This window comes from Scyliorhinus canicula, chromosome 11 (assembly GCF_902713615.1).
Source record: "Scyliorhinus canicula chromosome 11, sScyCan1.1, whole genome shotgun sequence".
NCBI classification, from domain to species: Eukaryota; Metazoa; Chordata; class Chondrichthyes; order Carcharhiniformes; family Scyliorhinidae; genus Scyliorhinus; species Scyliorhinus canicula.
This window is the reverse complement of record NC_052156.1, coordinates 158,246,967-158,260,158: the sequence shown is the minus strand read 5'-3', so window position 1 is coordinate 158,260,158 and position 13,192 is coordinate 158,246,967. Positions and strand designations below refer to the sequence as shown.

The window sequence follows — 13,192 nt, the reverse complement described above, 5'->3', positions numbered from 1 at the left end:
CCGTTCCCCTATTGTTCAAATAAAAGAAAGGCATAGCCCCAGGGCTTACTGTGTAATCAGCAGTCCGTCTGTCAACCTGAACCAACTGTGCCCAAGGTTTGGGCATCTCATTTGGGTCGTCACCAACTTTCATAATTGGTTCTCTGTCTTGCTTCAGAAGAGAAGCCAGCTGGGAATTGCTGTTGTCTCCAAGTCTACATAGACACCAGCGAGCAACGCTTCATCACTCCATCATCTGTCTCTCTCGCTCTTCTTTCCCTATGTCTCTCTCTCTCTCTCACCCTGTCTGCCAATCCCTGATTCCACAAAGTTCTCAGATGGCAACTGTGGTTACAATCACCAGAAGTGAAAGTGGGAGTGGTTTCACCGCATGACCTGCGGTTATAGGGGAAGCATCATGGCTTTGAAATTATTCAGCGCAATATCACGCGACAAGCATAAAATTTCACTTTGTCTCAACAGAGTTGAGAATCCATTAAAATTACAGGGCAGACAAACATCTGGGCGGGATTCTCCGGCCGCGCGCCCCTGCCGACCAGAGAATCCCGATCAAGGTCAATGGACTTCTCCATTGTCCGTGTCTCGCCCGTGGCGACCTTGCGGTGGGCGGGGCGGACAAATCCAGCCCTCTTGTTTTGTGTCTCAGGATTGCTTTTTTTAAAAAAAATTTTTAATTATGTTTTTCCAATTAAGGGGCAATTTAGTGTGGCCATTCCGCCTACCCTGCACTTCTTTGAGTTGTGGGGGTGAGACCCACACAGAAATGGGGAGAATGTGCAAACTCCACACGGACAGTGACCCAGGGCCGGGATCGAACCGGGGTTCTCGGTGCCGTGAGGCAGCAGTGCTAACCACCGTGCCACCTGTGTCTCAGGATTGCTTACATTGAATAAAGAATGAATATACCATGCCGTGGCATTGGTTGGGTTTCAATAGGAAATATAGCCCCGAAACAGCCATTTAGCCTAACTAGTCAATGCTGGTATTTATGCTCCATTTCAGTCTCCTCCCAACTTTTCTCACCTAAATCTACCATTGTAACCCTCCATTCCGTACTCCATAAAATGTTTGCCCCTTAAATGCATCTATACCTTTTTTTTAATGAATTTATGGGATGTGGGCATCACTGGATAGGCCAGAATTTATTGCCCATCCCTAGTTGTCCTTCAGAAGGTGGTCATGAGCTGCCCTGTTGAACCACTGCAGTCCCTGAGGTGTAGGTATCTCCACAGTGCTGTTAGGGAGGGAATTCCAGGATTTTGGCCAGCAATATTGAAGGAAAGGCAATATATTGCCAAGTCAGGGTGGTGAGTGACTTGGAAGGGACCTTCCAGGTGGTGGTGTTCCCCCAGGTACCTGCTGCTCTTGTCCTTCTAGATGGTAGTGGTCGTGGGTTTGGAAGGTGCTGCTTAAGGAGCCTTGGTGAATTCCTCATACCCACCACTCTTGGGATGAAGAAGTTTCTTTTGACACCCCAATTGGACGTTCTAGGGTTATGTTGATGACCTCTCATAATGCTCTGCCCCACAAGAGGAAGCAGTACCTTAACAGTTTCCAAAGCCAGATACAACGAACCATCAGATAAACTGGGTCTTTCAGAATTTCATTCTCCAGACTGTGCGCCGCACGGATGCGCGCACGCACGCACAATGAAGATAAGTGAAAGGATGATTGTTGGCAGATCTGAAATAAAAGCAGGAAATGCACAGCAGAACGGTCAGCAACTGAAAGATGAAAATCTTTTTTTTGCCCCAGTTGAGAACCTTACTATGAGTCCCAACTGAGATATTAAATTGTCTGTCCTCTTTCAGCCACTGATGGACATGCAGTCATCCAGTAGGGAGAGTTACTGGCCTCGCTATGAATTAGAAGAAAATTCGACCCCACCCCATTATTGTAGCCCACCCCAGCCAAAGTCAAGCCACTGGGATGTGACATTACAACAACAACTCACATTTACATAATGCCTTTAGCATAGTACAACGTCCCAAAGCACTTTACGGGAGCAGAATGTGGCACCGGGGGCACAAGGGGAGATCAAAACAGCTGATCACAACCTTGCTCTCAAAGGGGCGGGTTTAAGGAACATCGTAAAGGAGGGGAAAGGGATAGAGAGGTGGGGAGGTTTAGGAAGGGACGTCCACATGCTGAGGGCAAAAATGCGATGGTAAGTAGAATGATGGAAGTCAGTGGGTGCGCATGAGGGGAGAATGGGAGGAGCAGAGCGTTCTCGATGGGCGGGGGGACTGGAGGAAGTTGGAGATAAGGAGCAGCAGGGCCATGGAGGAATTTGACAATGAGGATGAGATTGAACCAGGCGTCAATGCGGGTTAGCAAGCACACAGGCGATTACAAAGTGTTTTAAGTTCTTTATTTGATGGTTAAGGGTAGATTGGATAAACCAGGTGACAGCTGTCCAATTTATAAAGGTTCAACAAAGGGAAATGTAAAATTAGTTGTATTAAACCAAACAATAAAGTAAATCTGCCACAGGAATATCTTCCAAATGGGTCATTGATGATTTATAACCCTGTTATACCATATGCGACACAAATTTGAAAAGACTGTGATAATGCAAAGGAGAATATATTGTACAGTTAAATGGGATCTCAAGTTTCGCTTAAGCTCTTTCTGAATTCTGTTCCAATGTCAAATCGAACCTCCTGTTTCCTCCGAGACCTGTCATTCCCTGATGTCACAGAGCCCTCCAGTGAGACAAAGTCAGGTGTATCTTTTTTGGGAAGAGAACATCACTTCTGCTCCGTTCTATTATCAGCCTGACTTTGGGCATCTCAGCAATGGTGAAAACCCAGCCGGCACTGACCTCGCACCCCTGAAAGCATGCACCATCGGAAACGTTACTCTGTGCAAAGATGTTAATTAACCGAAGGAAGCAGGAGGTGATTGTAATGTAACACATCTAATGTATTTTGAATTGCTTATTTAATTCAAGGAAAAAAGCACGTTTTAGTTTTACCTGCGATACAAAATTAAAGAACTAGCCTACTGCTCCTGGCCCAAACCCCCTCGGCCAACTCCATACAGAAGTGAGGTTTGAGAATCACTGTGGAAGGAACAACTGTGTGTGCAACGGCAGGCAGCGCAGTAGCTACCCGCGTAACTGGGATCCATGTGCTCTTGGGGTTATGCAGCACAGTGAGTTTTATGTCGTCTTTCCAGTGCGGCAGCTGTGTATGTAAAATGGTGTGTCGACCTACTTTCCTTTCTCTCGTGAGTGCATTAACCTAGGTGCTTTAGGGGCCAGCAGCAAGGGGAGGGAAGGCATGGCTTGCTCTGATTGTTCCTGGCTTTAAAAACAAAATGCCACGTGAAAATGAAATGTTAAAAAGCTGTTGTATTTTCATGTACTACTGAGAACAGTGTCGTCTTGTGGCCGTTCTCGTAGAGTTGTGTTGGTTTAACAAGCGTCCAATCCTCTTGTGTTGTTGTTTTTTTTTGTCTCTCCTGCTCCCCTGTCCCCCTTGTCCCCACAGGCTGTGCATTTGTCACGTTTTCCGCAAGGGCAATGGCACAGAATGCAATCAAAGCCATGCACCAGTCACAGACCATGGAGGTACTGTATCGTCTGCCCTTTTCTTGTTTCTTTGTGAATATTGTGGAATGTGGGAAAGCTGCAGCATATTTCACAGTTTAAAAAAAAAAATCTTTCATTCACGACCGTGTAGTTTTTTTCAGGGTTTCGATGTGCAGGCTATGCCTGCGATCTGAAAATGCTACGACATTGCAAAGGCGGTCATTTGTTGCATCCTCTGAACTCTTCCTAAATCTCTCAAAGCGGTCTCCCAGATTCCCACCTGCAATCAAAGTAGATCACGGTCATTTCGAGGTGAAATCTTTTCTTTCGAGAATAAATACTTTTCTTCCCTTTTTAAAGGGTTGCTGAAAGAGCTTGGTTAATGTGCTCCACAACGTGCACAAAAAAGTCTCATAGTTTTCTCGAGGGCTGAATCTGCAGGGCTATTGGGGGGGGGGGGGGGGGAAGAGGAGGACGCTAAAGGATTCCAAAGAGCTGGCGGAAATATGGTGGGTTAAATGGCCTCCGTCTGTGCTACACAGTTTTATGATTTGAACCCTCATCTATGTTGAGTTCAGCTGCTCTCGGTTAGAGCAGTTTTGGGGGGGGGGGGGGGGGGGGGGGGGGGGGGGGGGGTGGAGGATAGAGTGGCCAAGGAACCCCACACTCCTGCTTGGTAACAGTGAGCCCTCCAGAAAATGGAGTGAACAAGGATTGGGGAGTATGGGATTAAGCTTGACCTTTGTGCCCATCTTTGACCCTCGCTATTAAGCACACAGGCACTTAGTGTCAAAACCACTTGGCCATGATCGGACATTCAGCAACGTTCCATATCCAGGCACTTCAGCTGCCTTCTTTGAACATAGAAGAGCAAAGGCACCCTTTGATGGCCACAACTTTTCGTTTCCGTATAATTGTTAAAATCTGTAAGAAATTGGGTGGATGTCAGCTGAGGATTGTGATCAGCCTTCGATGCCCTCGCAGTCAAATAGCCAGCCAGCACTTGCCATTGTTGCTTCCATTAGTTGAGTGGCAGTTTGGCCCGCCTGTACTCGTCACCTTTCGGGATCAGCACCTCGGGGGAGGGCAGGACGATAACTTGGAGAAACTTGGAAACGGTTAATGCAATGCAAAGCCCCAATATAAAGAAGTTTGCTATTTTGAAAGCCAAACATGTTGCCCACAATGTAATGGGGCCCACAAAAAAATATACTGCAGCTTTCAACAGGGTGGAATGTGTTGGGAGAAAGTAACTTCCTAGAAATTACAGCTTTATAACAATCTGCATATGTCTTCAAACACTGTTTAACCACAGGTCTTAAAGAATTTAGCGCATTAAAGTGATCAACTAACAACTTGTTGCACTCATTAAAAATAAGGTTGACCTACCTAATTGCTCAGTGGTGGCTGTGGTACGTAACTTAATCGCAAAGCAGATGTCGAAGTCAGCAATGTCCTACTAAGAGACCAAAGGTTAAACGTGTTTTAATTTGTTTTTGCTGTGTATGTGTGTGTGGTTTTTTTTGACCAAACCTCCTTAAAATCAGGGACTTGGCATCAAAAAATAATTTAATTTCTTTCTCATTCATCTGTTGTTTTACCTTTGTGGTGATTGTGTTTTTCCTGTACTTGTTTTTTTTCTCCCCGTCCCCTTCTTCCCTCTATATTCTGACATTGACTATAAAGACTATTCTTTTTCTCTGCTCTCTCATGGTTGTTGTGGCAACTGCTTCAAGTTGCTAATAACAACGATGAGTCATCGTCACATTGCAGATGGGCTGAGTTCATTACCGTAGCGACCGCCTGGATTTGAAAAAGTCGCAAACTATTGGTCACACTTGTGCTATCACTCCCCCCCTCCTCGCCCCCCCAAGAAACCTTTATTCATAAAATTTGTAACGGTACATTACAAAATAAATTGACATTACTTAAGTACATCATTCCAGGTTATATTTACAATGTACATCTCATGTTAAAGATTCACTGGTGGGCACAGTCTAAGGGCATTTCCATGGGTTTCCGTTCCCCCCAAATTGTTGGTTCAATCAGTACTTGGCTTGCCAGCGTCCTACCCGATTTAGCCTCGCATCCAGTAGTGTTGTGAGTGTCCCTAAATCTAGAGACCCCTATTTTGAAGGCAAGGTGGTGGGGTGGGGGGGAAGGAGTAGGGCTTTGTAAGAGGCTCCTCCTGACCCCAATAGAAAATCTTCAAAAGAACGATTCAACTTATCTGTCTTAGGTGGTTTCCGAGTCCGGACTCCCTCCCCTGACATGGGCCGCCTGACAGGTTAAGGTGTGTCATAGCACCCCCACACCACCTGTCTCCCCGCCCCCCCCCCCCCCCCCCCCCTTTCCCGGTCTATGTCTCAAAACAGAAAATCACCAACAGGCACAACTTGCATCTACGTAGCACCTTTAATGTAGCAAAGCCTCCCAAAGTGCTTTACAAGCATTGCCAAGTAACACTGCACACCGAACCATACAAGACAATAATAGGCCACGTGTGCCTATCTGCATATTTAAGGAGGTCGGTGCAGCGATCAACTGTGTTAATATTCAGATCTGTGGCAAAGGCACCACGATCAAAGTGGGTAAGTCTTTCCCTTCATTTTTACTTAACCTCTTGCCCACTCCAAAGCTTCCACCCCTTGAGCCTGTTTCCCTCCGGTGGGTGAGAGAAGGGATTAAAATTGGGGCCTAAATCTGTGTCTCCTGCCTGGTAGATTATTCCAGAAATTTATCATCTAATATGTGCAGATATTTGTTCTGGTATCTGATCAGTGTTTTTCTTTAAACAAGCGGGCACTTGGTACTGTTAACCTGCTTCATTCTAAAGCAGATCCTCGGCTTATCTGAGCCATTTAATAATCTGGTAGCTGCAACAAGGACCAGGAATCTGCCACGGCCCTGTGGAATGCAAGAGCTACAAATGATGTTAGCCCTTGGATTAGACACGGGTGGGTGACGGAACACTAATTGCTACCCAGGGACCACCCCGCCCTCGTTCCCCACTATTGTAAAGTGTGTGTCTGGTGTTTCCTCAATCCCAAGATTGGATTTTGTGCTGCTTTCACTGTCCGGGCCCACACATAACAGGGTAAACGCAGGTATTGGAGGGTATACCCACGGAAGGACAGCCTAGGCTGAGGTGGTGTCTTCAGGAGAGGAAGGGAGGGAATTGTAAAATAGCAGAGCTTTTATTTTCCGCAGTCCCCTTGAAAAGGCATTGACGCTGGCTGATGGTGTGGAAGTACACATTGGTGATTCCTGAGGCAGTGAGGTGTTAGACCTCCTGCAGGTCACAGGTGCTGAATGGAACCCAGGAGTGAAGGTAGGGAATTGGTGAGCAAGCTCTCTCGCACTTTGAATCATTTAATGGTTACGGCACAAGAGGAGGCTATTCAGACATTGCCAGCACTCTGTAAGAGCAATTTAGCTCCTGCCCAGTCTTCATAGACCTGCAATTGTTTTCCCTTCTCTTATTCTATTCTGCTTTGAAAGCTGAAATCGAACCAGCTTCGATTACACTCCCAGATATTGCATTCCAGATCCTAACCGCTCGCTACCCACAATAAGGTTTTCCTCGCGGCCTTCGGTTTTTTTTTGCCAATCGCTTTAAATCCATGTCTCTGCTTCTTGACCCTTTTCGCCAACAGGAACAGTCTCCCCCCTCTCTACTCTCGTCATGGCCCCTCATTATTTGGAACACTTCTGTCAAATGTCCTCTCAACCTGCTCCCCTCCAAGGTGAACAATCCCGGCTCCTCCGATCTGTCCACCAGTTGGGTCGCTTGAGGGTTACAAGGAAGCAAGGAATGAGCTATTTAAAAAAAAGCCTTAGGAGAGCTAGGAGGGGGCATGAGAAGTCCTTGGCTGGTCGGATCAAGGAAACCCCAAGGCTTTTTACTCTTATGTGAGAAATAAAAGAATGACCAGGGTGAGGGTAGGGCCGGTCAAGGACAGTAGTGGGGACTTGTGCATGGAGTCAGAAGAAATAGGAGAGGCGTTGAATGAATACTTTTCTTCAGTGTTCACCAAGGAGAGGGGCCGTGTTTTTGAGGATGAGAGTGTGATACAGGCGGGTAGGCTGGAGGAGGTAGATGTTCTGAGGAAGGATGTATTAGCAATTTTGAAAAACATGAGGGTCGACAAGTCCCCTGGGCCAGATGGGATATATCCAAGGATTCTTTAGGAGGCAAGGATGAGATTGCAGAGCCTTTGGCTTTGATCTTTGGATCCTCACTGTCCACAGGGATAGTGCCAGAGGACTGGAGAGTGGCGAATGTTGTTCCTCTGTTCAAGAAAGGGAATAGGAATGACCCTGGTAATTATAGGCCAGTTAGTCTTACTTCGGTGGTCGTTAAGTTAACGGAAGAGGTCCTGAAGGATAGGATTTATGACCATTTGGAAAGATACAGCCTAATCTGGGATAGTCAACACAGATTCGTGAAGGGTAAGTCTTGCCTCACAAATTTGATTGAATTCTTTGAGGAGGTAACTAAGTGTGTAGATGAAGGTAGAGCAGTTGATGTCTTATACATGGATTTTAGTAAGGGGTTTGATAAGGTTCCCCCTGGTCGGCTCATGAAGAAAGTAAGGAGATGTGGGATAGAGGGGAATTTGGCCAATTAGATAAGTAACTGGCTATCACATAGAAGACAAAGGGTGGTGGTGGATGGAAATTTTCAGACTGGAGACCATCCAGAGCTGGGCCGAAAAGTGGCAGATGGAGTTTAACCCTGATAAGTGCGAGGTGATTCATTTTGGTAGAAAAAAATTGAATGCGGATTACAGTGTCAACGGCAGGGTTCTGAGGAATGTGGAGGAACAGAGAGATCTTTGGGTTCATGTCCACAGATCTCTGAAGGTTGCCACTCAAGTGGATAGAGCCGTGAAGAAGGCTTATAGTGTGTTAGCGTTTATTAACAGGGGGCTTGAGTTTAAGAGCCGCGGGGTTATGCTGCAACTATACATGACTCTGGTGAGACCACATTTGGAGTATTGTGTGCAGTTCTGGTCACCTCATTATAGGAAGGATGTGGAAGCATTGGAAAGGGTGCAAAGGAGATTTACCAGGATGCTGCCTGGTTTGCAGGATAGGTCTTATGAGGAAAGGTTGAGGGAGCTAGGGCTTTTCTCTTTGGAGCGGAGGAGGATGAGAGGCGACTTAATAGAGGTTTATAAGATGATGAGGGGGATAGATAGAGTGGACGTTCAGAGACTATTTCCTCGGGTGGATGTAGCTGTTACAAGGGGGCATAAGTATAAGATTCAGGGTGGGAGATATAGGAGGGATGTCCGAGGTAGGTTCTTTACTCAGAGAGTGGTTGGGGTGTGGAATGGACTGCCTGCTGTGATAGTGGAGTTGGGTACTTTAGCAACTTTCAAGCGGTTATTGGATAGGCACATGGAGCACACCAGAATGACGGAGTGGGATAGCTTGACCTTGGACAATACTCGGCACAACATCGAGGGCCGAAGGGCCTGTTCTGTGCTGTACTGTTCTATGTTCTATGTTCTGTCTATGTTCTAAACTGCAGCCCCTGATCCCTGGAACCAGTCTCTCAAAGCTAACTTCACTCATGGCCAGCACCGGCTGGGCACCGAGAAGGCCTGAGATCGGAAGCCTGGCTCCGACATTTCCCAGAAATCAGAAGCTTAGAGGAGAGTGGCTCCCAACGCCTGCGATCAGGAACTCCCTTTGCCTGCGATCAAGGGTCTCGCCTCACACACCATCAAAACCCAAAGATAGGGGCAGCACGGTGGCCTAGTGGTTAGCACAACCGCCTCACGGCGCTGAGGTCCCAGGTTCGATCCCGGCTCTGGGTCACTGTCCGTGTGGAGTTTGCACATTCTCCCTGTGTCTGCGTGGGTTTCGCCCCCACAACCCAAAAATGTGCAGAGTAGGTGGATTGGCCACGCTAAAAAACTGCCCCTTAATTGGAAAAAATAATTGGGTAATCTAAATTTTAAAAAAACCCAAAGATAAAGGGCTGGACATCCGCCCATTGGTGAGCCGCTGCAGGTTGGCATTAAGAGGCTTGCCACTAGGTTCCATTCCCTCCTTCTAGACTGAGGTTATTCACGAAGCCCCCACCTTCTTAACCTTGCCCCTCGCCTGAGGTGCGGTGATCCTCCGGTAAAATCACCACCAGTCAGCCCCCCCCCCCCCCCCCCCCCCCCCCCGCCCCATCTCAGAGGGGAAAGCAGCCGGTGGTCATCTGGGACGATGGCGCCTTTACCTTTAGACTGAGAGGATGGAGAGAAACTATTCCTGTTGGTAGAGGAATGGAGAACCAGAGGACATCAGCTTAAGGTGATGGGCAAAAGAAGCAATGGGGACATGGAGAGAAACTTATTCACCCAGCATACCATTGGGGACTGGAATGCACTTCCTGAGAGCGTGGTGGAGGCCAATTCCATCAGTGCTGTCAAGAGAGAATTGAATAACTATCTGAAGCAGAAACATTTGAAGGATGACTGGATAAAGGCTGGGGAGTGGGACTAGGTGAATTTAGTCAGGCAGAAAGCCAACACAGACGTGACTGAGTGAACGGCCACCTCCTGTGCTATAACCATTTTGTGATTTTCCCGACATGGGAGAGGCCTGTGACGTGGAACATTTTAGTAGAGCTAGTGGGTAAATAAATAATCCGGCCAGTGAGTCATTATTTGTTTTAAATTACACGTGGCAAAAGCCATGTTGGTTGACAATGTCTCCCATTAAAATGAGAGACGGGGGAGTTCCAGTTTAAACTAATTTGTTAAACTAATAGCCCCCAATGTCAAATCAATATGACGCTGTTACATAAACAATTGTTACTCTTACATTAATTTCAGGAGAGGTTTAATACAAGCTGTGCCCCTGAATAAATTGCCTTATTTCCGAATGTAAATAAAAGAATCCTGAGTCAATGTTCTCCATTTAGATGACGGCAATGCTAAAGGATGTCTCGACAAGCTGCGGCCTGTGTTTCTGTGTGGATTTGCATAGCCTTTCATTAATATATAACGTGTGATTGTGTTTTTTCCCTTTGGAGACGATGTCAATTATTTGTGTCCCAGAATATCAGGGAAATTAAAATCCTCTAAGTACTCTCCCACAGCCATTATTCTTAATTGGAGAAATGTAGTAACCCCTTTTGTCAAGTGTTCTCTGCTGGAAATATTCCCCCCCCCCCCCCCCCCCCCCCCCCCCCCCCAGTCGACCTGGAAATGTGCTATGTACTGTGAAGAGCAAAAGACCCAATATCATTCGGGGAAACAGCTGCTAAGATGGAATGTTTGAAGTTGACCTAGCGGATCCTCAGTTCAAATTTCATTCGCTATGATATTTAACTGTGTTGTGCAGGTCAGAGGGAATCAATTGTGGCCTATGTCTAGTTGCTTCATTTCGGCCCCAGGCTGGCACTGGGCCGGGGGGGGGAAATCATCCATCATTATTCCCATTCTTGATCTGTCCAATCACGTCTTCTGAGGGTGCATGCATCAGGAAAAAAGAATCCATTTCAGATGTGCCGGTTGAATAGACAATTGGCTCTCGCCACCTAGTCTTTCACATAAAGGAAGGCTATTTGGGGTGAGGTGTTGAACATCTTGGAGTACCCATGGAATCGGTGCCTTCAGGGCAGAAGAATAAAACAGTGAGGGGGGGTCAAAGTGCAGGAGAGGGACAATGTTAGCAGTTCCCGTAGCTCTTGGTGTGGGGTGGGGAGCAGGGAAGAAACGCTATGGGGAATCTGTATCCCTGTTCTTGAAGTTGTCCTTTGGTAGTGCTGAGACATGGAAGGGGAAGGAGGAAAATTAGATGCAAGGGAAGGAAAATTTGCATGACAAGTTCCTGGCAGGTGGAGACTGAAAATATCTGTGGATTGGAATTCCCAAATGTAACAAATAAGCAAGCCTGAGTGTGAGGGGCATGCTAACTCAAAATAACAGTATCTTTCAATATTGTTTGTGGTTAAAATTTCATTGATATTTATCAAAATAAAAACAACAGAAAAATGTACAATGCCATATCGCAGCAATCTTCATTCCTTGGGAACTATTAAAAACTGAACACTCCCATTTACACAAGCAATGGCTCTGAGGGAATGGCCACTGTTGTATGCTTGTCTACAACGTGAGGATGACGTTGTTCTGAAGGACCTTGGTTCAAGGAGGAACACTAGGGGCTGAAGTTGATCGATTTCAGTGATGCGAGTGAAAGATGTGACAAGAGGGAAAGCGCTGGACCCACTACTTAAAAACTGCCCCAAGAAAGATTGCGCAAAGACTGAGGAATGGTCGAGAGAGCCAGAGGTCTTGATGAAGTTCACGAATGTGCCAGAAAGCCTTCTTGGAGCTGACCACGTGAATGTGGCTAAAGGCTGGCATGCAGAAGTTGAAGCCGAGAAGGCTTGGAATGATTGGGAAATTCTCTTCCCCCCCCCCCCCCCAAAACGTTTGGGAAGAAATAGTCCGAGACTGGCAGGTTGGTTTCCCGAAGGGGTAAGAGTTCTTGCAGTACAAAGGTTAGGCTTGTCAGTTCGGAGTGTAGCTGTTGGGGGGGCAGTCTGCTGACGTTATTTCTGATCTGCGCAGAACATCAGGAAAGGTGCTCAGCTGGACTGGCAAAACGATGTTCATGAAGAGATTTTGCACATGCACTGCCCCTCTCTGCTGCCTGATCCACCCTGTAATATAAATAGGGCAGATTTGATGCATCACAAACTGCTGCAGTTAATGAGATAGGTGGCTCAGCTTTGTACATAAAAGCCTTGTGGATCTGTCACACCGGACGTCACAGGGATCATTCTTGTGAACCTCCTCTGGACCCTTTCCAAGGCCAGCACATCCTTCCATAGATCCGGGCCCCAAAACTGCTCACAATACTCCAAATGGGGTCTGACCAGAGCCTTAGACAGCTTCAAAAGTACATCCCTGGTCTTGTATTCTAGCCCTCTTGACATGAATGCTAACATTGCATTTGCCTTCTTAACTGCCGACTGAACCTGCACGATAACCTTAAGAGAATCATGAACACAGACTCCCAAGTCTCTTTGTGCTTCTGATTTCCTAAGCATTTCCTCATTTCGAAAATAGTCTATGCCTAAATTCCTCCTTCCAAAGTGCATAACCTCACACTTCTCCACATTGTATTTCATTTGCCACTTCATTGCCCACTCTCCTGGCCTGTCCTTCTGCAGCCCCCTTGCTTCCTCAATACTACCTGTCCCTCTACAGATCTTTGTATCATCTGCAAACTTAGGAACAGTGACTTCAGTTCCTTCTTCCAGATCATTAATGTATATTGTGAAAAGTTGTGGTCCCAGCACCGACCCCTGAGGCACACCACTAGTCACTGGCTGCCATCCTTTTTTTAAAAATAAATTTAGAGTACTTATTTTTTCCAATTAAGGGGCAATTTAGAGTGGCCAATCTACCTATCCTGCACATCTTTGGGTTGTGGGGATGAAACCCACGCAGACACGGGGAGAATGTGCAAACTCCACACGGACAGTGACCCAGGGCCAGGATTTGAACCCGGGTCCTCAGTGCCGTAGGCAGAAATGCTAACCACTGCGCCACCGTGCTGCCCCTGGCTGCCATCCTGACAAAGATCGCTTTATCCCCACTCTCTGCCTTCTGCCAGTTAGTCAATGCTCTATCCATGCCA

At 46.8% G+C, this 13,192-nt stretch overlaps 1 protein-coding gene and 1 long non-coding RNA gene across 20 annotated transcripts in view; one reads left to right on the top strand and one right to left on the bottom strand.

Annotated features, from left to right (window-relative positions):
* The window catches only part of celf2 (cugbp, Elav-like family member 2), a 925,307-nt gene that overhangs the window by 857,827 nt on the left and 54,288 nt on the right, over positions 1-13,192 (top strand). For all 19 annotated transcript variants that reach the window (XM_038811867.1, XM_038811866.1, XM_038811859.1 and 16 more), the window contains one exon: positions 3,495-3,574. In XM_038811867.1, coding sequence (XP_038667795.1) covers positions 3,495-3,574 — 80 coding nt within the window. The remainder of the gene's footprint in view (positions 1-3,494; positions 3,575-13,192) is intronic.
* Positions 3,730-5,205, bottom strand: LOC119973551. Its single transcript, XR_005462347.1, has 3 exons — positions 5,137-5,205; positions 4,925-4,994; positions 3,730-3,815 (listed from the first exon to the last, which is right to left on the bottom strand). It is a non-coding gene; the product is annotated as an uncharacterized LOC119973551 (long non-coding RNA).